At 37.2% G+C, this 16842-nt stretch overlaps 1 protein-coding gene across 1 annotated transcript in view; it reads left to right on the top strand.

Moving 5' to 3' along the window:
* LOC123246062 (vomeronasal type-2 receptor 26-like) overlaps nucleotides 1-13797 on the top strand; it is a 186154-nt gene extending 172357 nt beyond the window's left edge. Inside the window, exons 5-7 of the mRNA XM_044675014.1 lie at nucleotides 2730-2853; nucleotides 12874-13738; nucleotides 13773-13797. Of these exons, the coding sequence (XP_044530949.1) occupies nucleotides 2730-2853; nucleotides 12874-13738; nucleotides 13773-13797 (1014 nt within the window). The remainder of the gene's footprint in view (nucleotides 1-2729; nucleotides 2854-12873; nucleotides 13739-13772) is intronic.
* Nucleotides 13798-16842: the final 3045 nt, after the last annotated feature.

Genomic DNA, 16842 nt, shown 5'->3' with positions numbered 1-16842 from the left:
ATTACTATAATAGTGAATACTATAATAGTGAATAGAGTTCACTACAGAGAATTATACACAACATTTCTCTACATAGGAATACAGATAATTAGATCTCACTGAGGCCCTTAAAAAGGCAAATTTAAAAATTATAAGTTTTCTTTCTTTCCCCTCTGTATCTTATTTTCCTTTTCATGTTTCTCTCGATTTTTGTGGTTGGATATCAAACTTTCCATTTAGCCCTGGTCTTTTCTGTGCAAATACCTGGAATTCTTCAATTTTGTTGAATGCCCATACTTTCTCCTGGAAATATATAGTCAATTTTGATGGGTAGTTGATCCGTGGTTGCAGGCCTAGCTCTCTTGCCTTTCTGAATATCGTATTCCAAGCCTTGTGATCTTTTAGCGTGGAGGCTGCCAGATCCTGTGTGATCCTGATTGGTGCTCCTTGATATTTGAATTGTTTCTTTCTGGCTTCTTGTAAGATTTTTTCTTTTGCTTGGAAACTCTTGAACTTGGCAATTATATTTCTGGGTGTTTTCTTTTCTTGATCAAATGTCGCAGGTGTTCTATGAATCCTTTCAATGTCTATATTGCCCTCTTTTTGTAGGACTTCAGGGCAATTTTGCTGAATTATTTCTGTTAGTATGGAGTCCAGGTTTCTATTAATTTCTGTTTTTTCTGGAAGACCAATTATTCTCAAATTGTCTCTTCTAGACCGGTTTTCTTAGTCTGTCACTCTCTCATTGAGATATTTCATGTTTCCTTCTATTTTCTCAGTCTTTTGACTTTGTTTTATTTGTTCTTTTTGTCTTGAGAGATCATTAGCTTCCAATTGCTCAATTCTAGCCTTTTAGGATTGGTTTTTGGCTATAATCTTTCAGTTTTCAGCTATAATCTTCTGGTTTTCAGCCATAATCTTCTGGTATTCCTTTTCAATCTGGTCATTTCTGTTGTTCAATTTACTTATCAGTTCATTTGTTTTCTGAGCCTCACTTTCCAATTGCAAGATTCGACCTTTTAAACTGTCATTTTCTTGCCAGATCTCTTCCATTTTCCTCAAAATCTCAGTTTTGAACTCTTCCATAGCTTGTGAGGAGTTTTCCTTATTTGTGGAGGGTCTGGATGCTTGTTTGTTCTCCTCCTCTGTTTGCTCGTTTGTCTGGATTTTCTCTGTGTAAAAGTTGTCGAGTGTTAAGGACTTCTTTTTCTTGTTGTTAATCTTTCTCTTCTGAGCTTCCTGAGACTGGGTAGCCATCGTTAGCCCAGCAGCTTCTTAGGTTTATCCTTGCACTCAGGGTCTGTCCGCGGTCTATTGGCTCCTGAGGTCTGTCTGCTTTTTTCCAAGGTCAAGCCCCCTGGTGGACCCCCTTGCTTGATCCTCTGCTGGAGGTTTCTTTACAAGTCTCAGGGCGCTGCTTCCACAGTCATATGCCTGTCTGCACTGGTTCCCCACTCAGGGTTTCAGAGCTTTAGCTCGTGGCTGTGTCTGCCTCCACCCACGCCTCCACCAGTCCTGCGCTCTCAGCCTGCGCTCTGCGCTCAGCGTCCGCTCCCGGCGTCCTGCTCCTGCGCTCAAATTCCATGTGCGCTTGCTAGCTTCCTGGGGTCCCAAATCCTGCCGCTCTCAGGAACAGGCCCCGGAGGTGCCAATGACTCAATGGGTGCCCCAAACTTGCTCCACCTCTTCCTAGCTGGCCTCGGCGCTATAGGTGTTCTGTGTGGAGGGGGTGAGGGTGGGGTGGTTGCTCAGCCCGCGATTTAGTGAGAGCTGTTTCACCCCTTTATAGCATGGAGATGCCTTGATTCCACGTACCTTCCATGCTGTGCCCTGTTGTGGGGTTCCTCCGTTCATCTGGACTTGTTTTTATGTCCCCTTGAGGAGTTTTGTGTGTTTCAGTCAGGAGAGGTTAAGAGCTGCTTCTTACTCTGCTGCCATCTTAACCCGGAACCACCCTGGATTTATTATTTACTTTCTTTTTTAGAAATGAACTCCCTCACAGCTTTGATTCTGTCTGCCTTACATCATATGTGAATAAAAAATTAATGCAGATATTCTAGAACATTATTCAGCCTTTCTTTTAGCCATCAGAGTTGTTACAATAGTCAGGATTACACATAGAATTATAGAATATTATAACTGAAAGGGACCTTTGCAGTTCATCAATCTTCTTTTTCAGATGACAAATATAAAACCCAAAGCATAGGAGTAGCTCAGCCAAAGGTACCTGGCTGCTAATGAAAGGGGACTGAAATGATATATTTTGAGTATATGTCTATTGGGCATTCTCTTATATATGCTCATTCATTAGTGGGCCTGGAAGAAGTCCATAGCTTTATAATAAAATATCTTGCCTTGGCTCAAAATGACATGAATTCTCATAAATAATTTATTTTACCAGGTGTTGTTAGGGCCCAGATCCTTGAGGCTGTGTTATTAGAATTTGCTCCCCAGGCATCTCTTTCCTAGGATCCTATCTGCATACTCAGTCTGTGTACTAACGTAGGGAATATATAAGTTTTGTGTGGCTCCTCCCTCTCCCTCTCTTTTCCCTTTAAAGCTGTTGTGGAGATTGGGTGAGAGTCATGCTGGAGAATTTTACTTGCATGTTTTTACAGGGCTTTCTAATTGCATTCCTTTATTTCTTCTTCTTCAAGTAATTATTAATAAATGTTTAAAATACAATACTTGGAGATATTGGATATTAATTTAAATTTTACAAAGCATTTTCTTTTCTTTTCACTGTTCAGGTTCCTCATGCTGAGTGCAGTGATAGCTGTGGTCCTGATTTCAGGAAAACTCCAAGGGAGGGAGAGCCTGTCTGCTGCTTTGACTGTTCTTCATGCCCAGAAGGGGAGATTTCCAATCAAATGAGTAATTATTTCCAATGACCTTTCCTAGTAAAGTTACTAAAAACATAAACAACTGGTATTTGGATCTTCAGGTCATGTGGAATTCATGGGAACATCAATGAAGGAAGAGCAAGATATGTTGCCACAAGGGGGAGGGGGCTGACTGTTTTATCTTTGTCTCTCTCACTTGCTTGCTCTCTTTCAGATATTACATATCATGTCATGGGGGATGATCATCAGCTGGATTAATATGTAGGATCATTGATCTAGAAATGGAAGAACCTCAGTAGCCATCTAGTTCAACTCCTCCTTTTGATTAATTAAGGAATAACCAAAGAATGGGGTGTGACTACTGAGACTTTTTAGGGCTAAGTGACTTGCCCAAGGTGATAACTGTAAAAAACAGAAGTAGTATCTCTACTTGTTTCCTCTGAGACAGTGCTACCCTACAATATTTTTGTTGCTGTTTGTCCTTTTTAAAAGAGGACTAATGACATCAGCAGATGATGTTTGTTCTTGGCATAACTTGGCTTTAAGTGAGACTGAGTTGAACAAAGTCATTAGCCTCACTTCATCTTCCAGAGTCATTGAGATCAAGTGATAAGGCAAAAGTCAGAATGACTGGTAAAGATCCTGGAGGTAGTAGATGATATCAGCATCTTCAGTGTCTGATCATGTTCTAAGCACTCCATAACTCTTATTTCTGCCACCTTCATAATCATGGGAATACATTATTTGTATCATCCCCTACTAGCAGAGGAATTATTTACATATTTGAAGCAAATGCCCCTAAAACTAACTGGTACATTGATGACCTATTAGTAAACCTCAGCTTGGTTTAGTCCATCTGCTAGTGTGTATGTTACAACTTCTTGGACTCCAGAGTAAGAGTTGACTGCCAGGTGAACATCAAAGGTGTATAATGAATTCTAAAAAACTCTTAAAGCCTTCATAGCCGAGGTGCTAGATTTCCTTGGACATCCATGCACCTCAAAGTACATTTGCTCTATTGTGGTGTAGATATTTTGGTGGATAGAGCACTGGACCTAGAGTCAGGAAAACCTTGAAGTTAAATTATACTTCATATACCTAGTAGCTTGTGACCCTGTGTATAATGTACCTTCCATGGGTTTCCATTTCCCCATAGTTGTAATTTGACAAGTTTAGATTAGGTGTCATAAGATGTCCTTGTTTTGTTACCTAAGATCTTTGAAAGGCAAAGTGGTTCAGTGAAAAGCAAAGTTAATACAGAGTCAGAGGGCTAGGTTTCAAACAATGTCTCTGCTACATCTGTATGACCTTGGGCAAGTTATGTCACTCTGTGGTCCTTAATTTATTTATCTCTACAATGAAATGATTGTTAGGTGATATCCACCATCCATTACAGATGAAATCAATGATTGTATACAGATTATATCTCAAGAAGAAAATGTTGATATTCAGTGTCTAAAGTTTTTAATTTGATAAATTCTTTAGAAGATGATGTAGATCAGTGATTCCCAAAGTGGGCTCCACCACCCCCTGGTGGGTGCTGCAGCCATCCAGGAGAGTGGTGATGGCCACAGGTGCATTTATCTGTTCTATTAATTGCTATTAAAATTTAAAAAAATTAATTTCTAGGCCACTAAGTAATATTTTTTCTGGAAAGGGGACAGTAGGCCAAAAAAGTTTGGGAACCACTGGTGTAGATGAAGGTGTGAGGATAGGATTAACTCTCCTCTTGTCTATTTTTAGCTAATCAAATCAAGAACTCAAAGCACCTCTACTTAACCAAGCTACTTTCCCAATGGAATCACTGGAGGCATTGTATAACTGGAATATGCTGCCAGGACTCTAAATCCTAGCTTCCCATGTTCCTTCTCACATTACCTCCTTAAGTTTTGGAGATAAAGATTTTATGTGACCCTATCCCCTATCTTCCTGCAAATGTAGTAAGGAAAATTTTCTTTATTCAGTTTTTACTTTTGTTCTTTATTATTTCTTTTACTTCAAGTGATTATTAATTAACCTTATAAAATATAATGCCTGGAGTTATTGGATATTAATTTTAATTTTACAATAGAAAAATATATAAAAAACAATCCGAATGAAATAAATGATATCTCACACCAATATATCCAAAATGAGGCTTGCCCATGCTATATGCAGAGTGGAAATCCCCTTCAATGTGGGGAACCCCAGAGAACTGGCCAAGGATCTTTTTGAAGGTGTGAGAGTGGGGAAAGGACTCTGGTATCAGAGAGTGAAACCTTTCATTTCCCAGACCTCAATATCTTAGCACCAGTTATCCAAGTTCATTCGCTCCTCCCAGCCCCCCACCATAATAATGAACTTCATGTAACCTGAAAATTGGGAACATGTATTATGATTGCCTCCAAGACACTGGAGCTTCCAGATCTGTTTTGGTTAGTAAACCAGATTCTGAATGCAATTCTATTGGCTCTTTAAATGTAGTAGGAGTATTAGGAGCACTTCTAATGCTCCCAAAGCTTTTTCCTCAAATGGTATCTGTGGGATCCCTATCAGTAGAACATTATTTTCTTTTAATGCCTGTTTTCCTTATATATATTTTTAGGGAGAGATCTTTTATGTAAACTTAGAGTCTCAATAGCATGCTTTCAAGATGGTACCATGATGCTAGAATTTCCTGAGGATTCCTTAAATCCTTAAAATCCTTCTACTTCTTTTAAACAGTCAGTGGTGAAGGAACCTCTCATCTTTGAAATACCAGGCGATATACTGGGATCTCTCTGGGCTGCATCTTCTTCTGATGTAAGCCTACTCAAATCAGCTGTTCCTGTACAAATTAAAAGAAAAGTTTGCCCACCTCCTTCCATTCTTCAGTATCCCCTATCAAAAGAGGTAATTGATGGAATTACCCTAGTAATAAGTTCACTAATTGAGCAACAAATAATAATTCCATGCAAATCTGAATATAATATACTCATTCTACCTGTAAAAAAGCTAAAATTAGGCACATATGAAAAACCTGTCCATATAGATTTGTATAAGATTTAAGGGCTGTAAATAATCATGCCATAAAAAGATATCCTGTGGTTCCAAACCCAGCCACAATTATTTCCTCTATTCTTAGCCACAGCTACATATTTTATTGTCTTGGATCTGTGCTCAGCATTCTTCTCAATAGCAATTCATGAGAATTCCAGGAATATATTTACCTTCACCTGGAAAGATTTCCAGTGGACATGATCCCAGTTACCACAAGGCTTCATGGACAGTCCTACATTGTTCTCACAAATTTCTAAATCAGGATTTAGAAAATATTAAATTTCAGAATAGCTGTTTGATACAATTTGTAGATGTTTTGCTCTTAGCTTCAAAAAATATCACAGTATGCCAAGAAGTTTACAAACATTTTCTTTTAGAACTACAGAAGAGAGGCCACAAGGGCTCGAAGGCAAAAGTGTCTCCCCAAAGAGGAATATTTAGGTTTCATTTTATTTGCTGGTGCCTGCTCCATTTTCCCTTACCTCTCTTTGAGGATAATTCCAAATTGACATCCAGAATATTTGGATCATTTCACAATTCCAACGGCAGTGCATTTATGTCCCAATTTTGCCACATCCGCTCCAACATTCATTACTCTCCCCTGCTCTCATTTTAGCCTGTCTGCTGGGTGTCAGGTGGTACCTCAGAGTTGTTTTGATTTGAATTTCTCTAATTATTAGAGATTTAGAACACTTTTTCATGTGCTTATTGATAGTTTTGATTTCTTTATCTGAAAGTTGCCTATTAAAGTCCCTTGCCCACTTATTGATTGGAGAATGACTTGATTTTTGTACAATTGATTTAGCTCCTTGTATATTTGAATAATTAGCCTTTTATCTGAGTTTTTTGTTATAAAGACTTTTTCCTGGTTTGCTGTTTCCCTTCTGATTTTAGTTGCATTGTTTGTATTTGTACAAAAACTTTTTAATTTAATGTAATCAAAAATTCTTTATTTGAAATTTTGTAGTTTTTTCTAACTCTTGCTTGGTTTTAAAATATTTCCTTTCTCAGAGATCTGACAAGTATACTATTCTGTGTTCACCTAATTTCTTATAGTTTCCTTCTTTATATTCAAGTCATTTACCCACTCTGAATTTATCTTGGTGTAGGGTGTGAGATGTTGATCTAACCCTAATCTCTCCCATATTCTTTTCCAATTTTTCCAGCAGCTTTTGTCAAATAGCAGATTTTTGTCCCAAAAGTTGAGCTCTTTGGGTTTATCATAGACTGTCTTGCTGATATCACTTACCCCAAATCTATTCCACTGATGCTCCCTTCTGTGAGACTCAGTTTAAATGGCCCAAAATTCTCCCTCTTTTATCTTTTATCTTTTTTTCTTCAGAGCAGGTTCAGGAGAGATCTACACACCTCACCATTTGAGATGCTTTTTGGATATCCCTCTATACTAGCTAAGTCTTTTTCTGCTGCATACACATCATAACTAGGTGTGGGGAAGACACTTCTCTTGCTTTCTATATACAGGACTTGCAGAACAAATTGCAAGTACTGCATGAATCCAAAGCTGTAGTACAAGCAGGACCTATAGACTTCTAACTTCATGCCCTAAACTAAGGAGACAAGGTGTACATAAAGAACTTCCATTGCACTGGAGCAACCCAGACTTCCTGGGAAGTTCCATTTCAAGTACTGTTAACCACTCCAAAAGCTATCAAAATTGGAGAAAAGAACTCTTGGATTCATTGCTCACATATAAAATGAGTACCTTCTATCGACACTGATTGTATTCTGCCTCATGTATTGGAGATGAAAGCCCAGAGACAAGTGGATGCTGTTTTGGCTGGAACATTAAATTCCTGAATTTTTTTTATTTATTGCTTTTCTTTTTAGTTTTTTAATAGAATATTTGATTTTTTCTTTTTCTTATTTTTTTAAAATTTGAAGTGCATGTAATCAGTATTAATGTTTTGGAATTTGTAGGATAAATTTATAATATCCCTTAGTTTCAATATCAATGCATACCCAAAAGTTTTGGCCTATGGAAACCTGCCACATATTGATAAATACTGTGGTACTTTGATTAATAATTGTGTCTGATTCCAGGAGAAGGGATCACAAAAGAGCCATTGTAGAGTGCAAAGAATCATAAGGTCGAGGAGATCAATAATTCTTGTGGGATTAGTGATATCTGAGTCAAGAGAGAGGACTTTTTTGATGTTCGAGGTAGCGGCTGTTTGACATATATTACACGCAGGTCTTCTTTGTGCCAAATTCTGACAGGTACCTTAGTTGGGCTTCCATTTTGGCTCCCCTATCCCTGAGATCAGTGAAGGTAAAATCAGACCAGGGAATAACATACTTCCTCTTTACTTCAAAATCTAGTCCATTTATTCTCTCTTATAGTATGGCAAGTTTCTGTAGTCATGGCTGACAATGGGTAAGAGCTATATTAATTCAATTGTCCTGCAGAATTGTAAGACATAAATTACTTTATTTTATTTTTTTAATTTTTAATTTTAATTTTGTATATTTTCCCATAGTAACATGTTTCATGTTCATTCCCTCTCCCCCAAAGCCCCCTAAACCCCAGTATTTGATGTACAATTCCACTAGGATGTTACATGTATCATTTATTAAGATCTATTTCTATATTATTGATAGTTGGACTAGAATTATTGTTTAGAATCTATATCCCCAATAATATACCCATCAGTCCATGTGTTCAAGCAGTTGTTTTTCTTCTATTTTTCTACTTCCACAGTTCTTCCTCTGAATGTGGCTAGTTTTCTTTCTCATAAGTCCCTCAGCATTGCTCTGAGTCCTTGCATTGCTGCTAGTAGAGAAGTCCAGTATGTTCGATTGTATCACACTGTATCAGTCTCTGTGTGCAATGTTCTCCTGGATCTACTTCTTTCACTCTGCATCAATTCCTGGAGGTCATTCCAGTTCACATGGAATTTCTCAAGTTCATTATTCCGTTGAGCACAATAGTATTCCATCACCAACAGATACCACAATTTGTTCATGCATTCCACAATTGAAGGACATTTCCTCATTTTCCAATTTTTTGCCACCACAAAGAGTGTGACTATAAATATTTTGTGCAAGTCTTTTTTCCTTATTATCTCTCTGGTGTTAAACCAAGTAGTGGTTTATACACCAGAAGGCAGATAGCAGTGGTTTATACACCAAAGGCAGATAGTCTTTTAAAACTCTTTGGACATAGTTCCAAATTGCCATCCAGAATGGTTAGATAAATTCACATCTCCACCAGCAACGCATTGATGTCCCAATTTTGCCATATCCCCTCCAACATCCAGCACTTTCTTTTGCTGTCATGTTAGCTAATCTGCTAGGTGTGAGGTGGTACCTCAGGGTTGTTTTGATTTGCATTTCTCTAATTAAAAGAGATTTAGAACACTTTTTCATGTCTTTGTTGATAGCTTTGATTTCTTTATCTGAAAATTGCCTGTTCATGTTCCTTATCAGTTTATCGATTGGGGAATGGCTTTATTTTTTGTACAATTGATTAACTCCTTATATATTTGAGTAATTAGACCTTTGTCCATGTTTTTCGTTATAAAGATTTCCCCCAATTTGTTGCTTCCCTTCTAATTTTAGTAGCATTTGGTTTTGTTTGTATAAAACCTTTTTAATTTAATGTAATTAAGATTATTTATTTTATATTTTGTAATTTTTCTAACTCTTACTAGGTTTTAAAATTTTTCCTTTCCCAAAGATCTGACAAGTATACTATTCTGTGCTCACCTAATTTACTTATTGTTTCCTTCTTTACATAAATTACTTTAATTGGGCCCTGATTAAATGATCTGTTATGGATTTACTTTTTTTCTGATAATTTTTATATACATAGATTTTGATATTTTGGTTTTGATTTTAATTTTTTTCTCCCAAAATTTAATTTTTCTTCTATTTGCTTTTCTTTTTTTATGTTTTTGGTTTTTCTTTTGACATCTGACACATATACCCTATAACTCAACCATGTGTCCTGATTTGATACAGGGGTTGGTCAACATCCTCCTCAGGGGTTTGTATGATTTTCATAAAATCCAAGATTTAAAAAATTTTAGAGAAATTTCAGGAAAAGAAGTTCACTATCTACCTGAATCAAGAAAATGAATTTTTGAAGAAAGTACCATACAGAATCCTACACTACATCAAAAGATCCATAATCAACTTTGGGATATAATGAACTAAAGTGAAGGAGGTTGAATACTTTTATTCTGAATGTAAACTCTTATGCCAAAGGGGAGCTCACTAACTGGCTCTTTGTCAGCATGCTAGCAGATATTGATTTTACTCTCTCTCTCTTCTATTTCCCTCTTATCTCTAACTATTGTAGTTTCCTCTTAGAAAGTACAATATTGTATGCATCTTATTAGAACTTATGTTAAATGATTCATTGGGGAGTAGTCTCCCAAAGAATCACAGGGGGGTTGTGAAGATAGGATTAACCCTCCCTTTATCTATTTTAGCTTATCAAATAAAGAACTCAAAGTGAGAGGTCAAAATTCATTTACTATAGTGACTCCTCCAAAAGTCACTGTACCCCCCAAGGCAATGCTAGACAAATTGGGAAGCTGTGATTGGGATTATATTCATAATCTAGGAAGTGATGGATGCAACCATGAAGGGAAGACAGTTGGAAGACATGGAATGTTCCCAGGTGCCGTGACCCAGGGGCAAATGTCGATTGGTCTCACAGTATAAATACACAGCCATTTTCATGAGTTCTCTCTAGGGCTCTCTGGAGGCCTCTGGACAGGAGTCTCTGGACTGGGAAATCTCTGAGAGGATAGTAAAGGGAGGCAGGAAGGTCTATGAAGAACAGGGTAGAAAGAATCTGAAGCTATTTCCTGAAAGACTGTGAGGGCTAGTGCATCACCAGTAGTGAGAAAGCTAAGAGAATAAGATCACCAACACAGCTGCTTCAATAGCATTCCCTATTCTCTGGCTTGACTGTAGCCAGGCTGGGCCAGAGGTAGTGGAGAGAGTTCAGCTTTCACCTGATTAATAGACTCTAGTCTTGATTGTCAACTAGTTTATAGATAATAGGTTAATGGGGCATCTAATCCCTAATCCTTGTCCTGTTTTTCCTTTCCCTGATTATAGATAAAGAAAGTTCAACAAGTACCTTCCTGAGTGCTCCTTATATCACAACCATTGGTGAGGGAGTCAAATGCAGTCAGATACCATATATCATCCAAGGCAAATCAACAGCCCAATAATAATCTATCCAAACCCAGATGGGTAACCTGGAAAGGTTACCCATCTATTTAACCTCTCGAGGGTCCTTCTTGGGCAACTGTTAGAGAGAAAGAGATACGTCAACATCATTGTACATCTATATCTCTCTAGGACCCCTTTTTGTTTATAACATTCATTCCCATAAATGGGAGAGCAATAGGAAATGACTTTGAGAAAACTGCTTTTGAAAGGACAGCCTGAGGATTCAGTGATTCATTCTGTGTTGGTAAGCCAGACTGGAGGAGAAGTATTTGTTTCCTTGGTTTGGGAGTGGCCCATTCCTTTCCTGCCATTTGGCAGAGATTGACTGGGATTCTTGCCTTGGCTTTGGAGGAGGCTGCACTGTTGGACTTCTGGCTGAAGACTCCACATGGAGATTGAGACCTGAGGAAGCCTTCTCCCAGGGTGCTGAAATGGACTTCAGTTCACCAGAGAAGCTCTTAGGGCTGGTAGTCTTGTTAAGAATCTGTCTCTTTATCTACATTTTCCACTTTCCTCTCTTTCTACCTCTTTATAAATAAAAGAGACTAAAAGTCATTTTTATTTAAGCTATGCTATTTTAAAAATTAGTGACCACAATATAAGTTTATAACTCTTATTTAGACAGAACTTCTATTTTAATCCTTAAAAATGTATGTCTGAAGAAGATACTCTCAGCTGAAAGAGGTTCAGCCACAGAAAGACTGTGAGGGAGGAAGCAAGTTCAAGCTAGGAGTTTAATGCTCTGGGTGAGCATGAGATGAAGAAATTTAGCCTGAATTTTGTGAACTGATGAGATAATCAGTTCAGGAGAAAAATTATCTGGATGAATGAAATTAAATATAATAATCATGAAAAACATGTAGATCTCAGTTTCTATGTACCAGGCACTGTGCTAAGCACTTTACCCTCATTATTTCATTTGATACTTACAAAAACTATTTGAGGTATTTTTCTTATTTTAAATATAAGGAAAACAGATAATAGGTGACATGCTCAGGGTCACTCAGCAAGTAAATGTCTGAGGCTAAATTTGAAACTCAGGATTTCCTGAATCCAGACCCAGTACTCAATCCACTACAACATCTAGGCAGTCAGCATGTTCAGAGCAATAGTAGAGAATGAGATAATGCCTGAAGGAAAGATTATGGATGATTGCCTTTACAAATTAAATTAGGATTTTAAATTGTGTATGGTAGGGGATTTTAACTTGATAAGAAAAAGGGTCCTATATTGAATATGATGTACATAAATTTTGTCTCCATTGAACACCTGCTTATTCTAGATACCCTGATGAAGGAAATTCACAATGAAAATTCCCTTCCTATGCCATCAATTATTGAAGTAAAGACTGTAAAAGCTAGAACAGGTCTTAGATATCATTTGAAGAGAAAATAAGAGAAGTCTGTCAATGCTCAAGTATAGCTACTAAGTCTTTGTGGATTTCGGGTGTAGTATAGGTGGGTGGTCCATGGCTGAAAATTAGCTGCAAGTCAAGTTAGGGAGAAAAGAATATTTTTAATTGTAAGTATGGGGGTGGTGGTGAGGAAACCATGACTTTGTATCAGAACCAAGTTACCAGAGTAGACACTTAATATAAGAGTTCATTTAATACTTGATACATCTTTTAAAAAGACATTCTGAGCCTGGGATGACTGTAGTGCCTTGGAGCTTATGGTTATGAGTAAATAGTCAGCACAAAATGGAGTTCCAAAGAGCCAAAAATTACCAACTGACCCACAAAAATTTAACCAGCCCTCTATGAAGTACTAAGAGACATAACCACTTCCTTCACTCAATACAACGAGATGCTTCTTATCCCCTATAGATATGCAGCATTATGTGAAGTGTCCTGAAGATGAGTATCCAAACAAGGAGAGAGATCACTGCCTCCCCAAAACCATTACCTTCCTGGATATCAAAGAACCTCTGGGAATGACTCTAGCCTGTGTGGCTCTTTTCTTTTCTGTGTTGACAGCTCTGATTCTCAGGGTGTTTGTGAAGTTCTGTGACACACCTATAGTGAAAGCCAATAACAGGACCCTCAGCTACACTCTCCTCATTTCCCTCATTTTGTGTTTCCTCTGCTCCTTGCTCTTCATTGGCCGTCCCACTGCAGCCACCTGCCTCTTCAGGCAAACAACTTTTCGGCTTATCTTCGCTGTGGCTGTTTCTTCCATTTTAGCAAAAACCATTCTGGTACTTCTGGCCTTCAAGGTTACAATACCAGGGAGTAGAAACAAGATTTGGCTACAATCTGGAGTATCCAACTGTATTGTACTCCTTTGCTCTGGGATTCAAGTGACTCTGTGTTGCATCTGGCTGGGAATCTCTCCCCCCTTCCCAGACACAGACATACATTCTGAATCCAATCAGATAATAATTGAATGTAATGAAGATTCTGTGTTTGGTTTCTACTGTGTCTTGGGCTACATTGGCTTCCTAGCCCTGGGGAGCTTCCTGGTGGCTTTCCTGGCCAGGAGCCTGCCTGACACTTTCAATGAAGCCAAGTTCATCACCTTCAGCATGCTGGTGTTCTGCGGTGTGTGGGTCTCCTTCTTGCCCACATACCAGAGCACCAAGGGCAAAGCCATGGTGGTGGTGGAGATCTTTTCCATCCTGGCCTCCAGTGTTGGCTTACTAAGCTGCATCTTTATTCCCAAGTGTTATGTGCTTTTGCTGAGGCCCAATGAGAACACTCAGGAATGTATAAGAAATAAACACAACTGCAAGAGTGATGAGAAGCATTTGACTTGAGAAATTGAAAGGATTAGCAAATGATTTATTATGGAAATCCATCCAAAGAGACCCAATCTGGTGACTCAGTTCTTGAACTAGCTCACTTGCCTTGTTTTCCAATTAAGTGTCTAGTACAGATTTTTTCCTATGAGAAAATATTCCAATTTTGGAAACTGAGAAAAAAAACATATTACGCTCTTTGAACTTAGCCCTCTGTCACTGGGAAAGTGGACCACCGAGAATGTCTATATTTATTATGTCTATGTGTATATATATATTACAGACATTATGTACACATTATATCTATTATATATCTATATCTATATCTATATCTATATCTATATCTATATCTATATNTCCATCCATCTATATCTATATCTATATCTATATCTATATCTATATCTATATCTATATATATATACCCATTATCATATACCTAAGTTATCTTGACCAGAAATTCAGTTAGATCCTAAGACTGATGTAAGGTGTTTTCTCATTATTTGTCATCTAAGGTAATATATATATCTTATCTTAAAACTGGACACATCCCAGTAAATTAATTAATATTTTCTTGTTTATCTGATTAGGTACACTTAGAAAAAGTAGAAAACCTCTTTACTTACTTTAGGAAGTTGCACTTTTTTGTTCTCCTTTTCTCAGTGTAGAAAGTCTCTAATGTGTCACTGAATTACAAATCAGATTACTTATAATCTACAGTTTATTTTTAATTAATCAGTCTTATATGATGAATTGGGTTTTTCTAATATGTAAAAGCATATATTCTGTTGTGGTTAAAGTCCAGCTCTAGGATCATGTAGAGGACCTTGTCCTGATCTGTTAGACCCTTGACATCATTTACTTAATAAATGAACAAGGTCACAAAATCTAAGCTCTGTTTAAACATTTATTTTCTCTTTTTTGTTTTTGTTCCTTATGTCTGAAACATTGAATCAGAATTCCTTTATAAGTCAGAAGAGGTTCTTAAGAAATAATATGTATCATATTGGGATATCTATGTTTTACGGATTTGAGAACACCTGAATCCTACCTACTTGGACACTTCACTAAAACTTTCCCTCAATTTCTCTAGGTTTGTTATTGATAACAACCAATTAAATCCTCTTATCTGAAGATTTTGAAAATGTCCCCTTTTATCCTTCTATCTTTTGTTCCACACATTTAATGCTCACTTCAGTATCACAAATATCCTTCATTTTATCCATGATTGATAAGACCATCAACACTGAAACCTTCATGGTTGAATCAATCATTTCATCAATAAACATTTATTCTTGTTGTTCATGCATTTCACTTTTGTCTGACTCATCCTTGACTTACTTAGGTTTTCCATTTCCTTTTTTAAGAGTAATTTTATAGATTTGGAAATTGAGGTAAACATGATTCATGGGATGGTAGGCATGGTTGTCCCTTTGCATGGGATGGGACGTCCCATTACATGACATCTCTCCTTCTGGAAGCAAGTATGTTAAGTCCTGCCACCCAAACCTGCAGTAAATTTAATTGCTTATTCTCTGAGGTTGAGTCCTCCTGTGAAAGCGCATAAGCCAAAAGAAAATTCAGAGAAAGAAAATTATAGACCATTCTGCTAAATGAATATTGATGCAAAATTTTAAAATAAAATCCTAACCTGAAAATTATAGCAATATTTTACAAGGATCATTCATCATGAGCAGGTGGGTTTTATACCAGGAATTCAGAGTTAGTTCAATATTAGGAAAATCATCACCACAATTAATCATATTAATAACAAAACCAATAAAAAACCTCATGCTTATCTCAATAGATGTAGAAAATGTTTTTGACAAAATTCAGTGCCCATTCCTAGAAGTAGCCCACAGAACATTGCAATAAATGGGACATTCCACAAAATAATTCATTGCCATCTATTTAAAACCATTCACAAATATTATCTGCAATGAGGATAAACTAGAAGCCTTCCTAGTATGATCAATGAACCCACAGAAATCATCGGAATTTCTCTACACTACCCATCAGGTCCAACAGGGAGATATAGAAAGAGAAATTCCATAGAAAATAACTGCAGAAAACAAAAAACACCTGGGAGTTGTAATAATAATTTTAATAAATGTGATCATAAATGATAATAAAGTATGATAATAGGTTGGAGACTGAGCAGATACTTTGCTTGGTGTTTACAAAGTACCTCAGTTCTCCTTCATGAAGGAAAGCCAAAAGTGACCTTCTTCCACTGGACTCAGTGCACAAAACTGTCCTGGAGAGTATTATAACTATAAAAATATATTTATTTGTATTATTAAAATATAAGGATTATAAACAGAGGATGCTTTAACACTAAGGGACTAATTTCTCCATCCAATCCCCTTTTGTCATGAGATGAAATTCTTCAGGCCTTGGGAATTGACCTAAACTACACTATAAATCTCCTTATCTATAACCAGAATCCCAAAAAACACTATCTGACTAAAACTGACTAAAATCCTTACATATAGCATTAAATATATGTATATTAATGTTGTCTCCAAGTAAGAAAAGACAGTGAGCCAAAATGGCTAAAGCTCACTGAGCTGAGTGGACTCTGAGGTTTCCCTCAGAGTGTAAGAAAAAACAAGGTCTTCTGATCATTCTTCTTTCAAACAACAGTTGTCAAAGCAGCAGCAGTAAGCTAGTCTTCTTTCTGGTGTTTCCCAAAGGAAAACTCCAAGATATTTCAAGGTTTCCTTCTCAAAATTCTGGCTAGGATAAGAACAAGGTAAGAGAGTTGTTAATCCCACAACTGCCAGGGATCCAACTGTCACTTCCTTTCACTCACACCTCCCCCTTCCTTCCCATTTCCAAACCTTTCCACAGAATCCTTTCTACTTCAGCCACTCTCCAGCCTCTGAGAACAACTTTCCAATTCTTTAGCTTATCAAAACCTTATCAATGTATTTCTAATTTCATCTGTATAGAGCCCATTGCCAAGATAAACCCAGGAACTGTTGATCTGCTACCATAAAATTCTCTGAAGACTGTATATTAATCTATCATTCTTTATTGGTAAAGGTTAGAGGGAGAG

Source organism: Gracilinanus agilis, chromosome 1, assembly GCF_016433145.1.
Source record: "Gracilinanus agilis isolate LMUSP501 chromosome 1, AgileGrace, whole genome shotgun sequence".
NCBI classification, from domain to species: Eukaryota; Metazoa; Chordata; class Mammalia; order Didelphimorphia; family Didelphidae; genus Gracilinanus; species Gracilinanus agilis.
The sequence above is the reverse complement of the archived record's forward strand: the minus strand, read 5'-3'. Positions and strand labels throughout refer to the sequence as shown.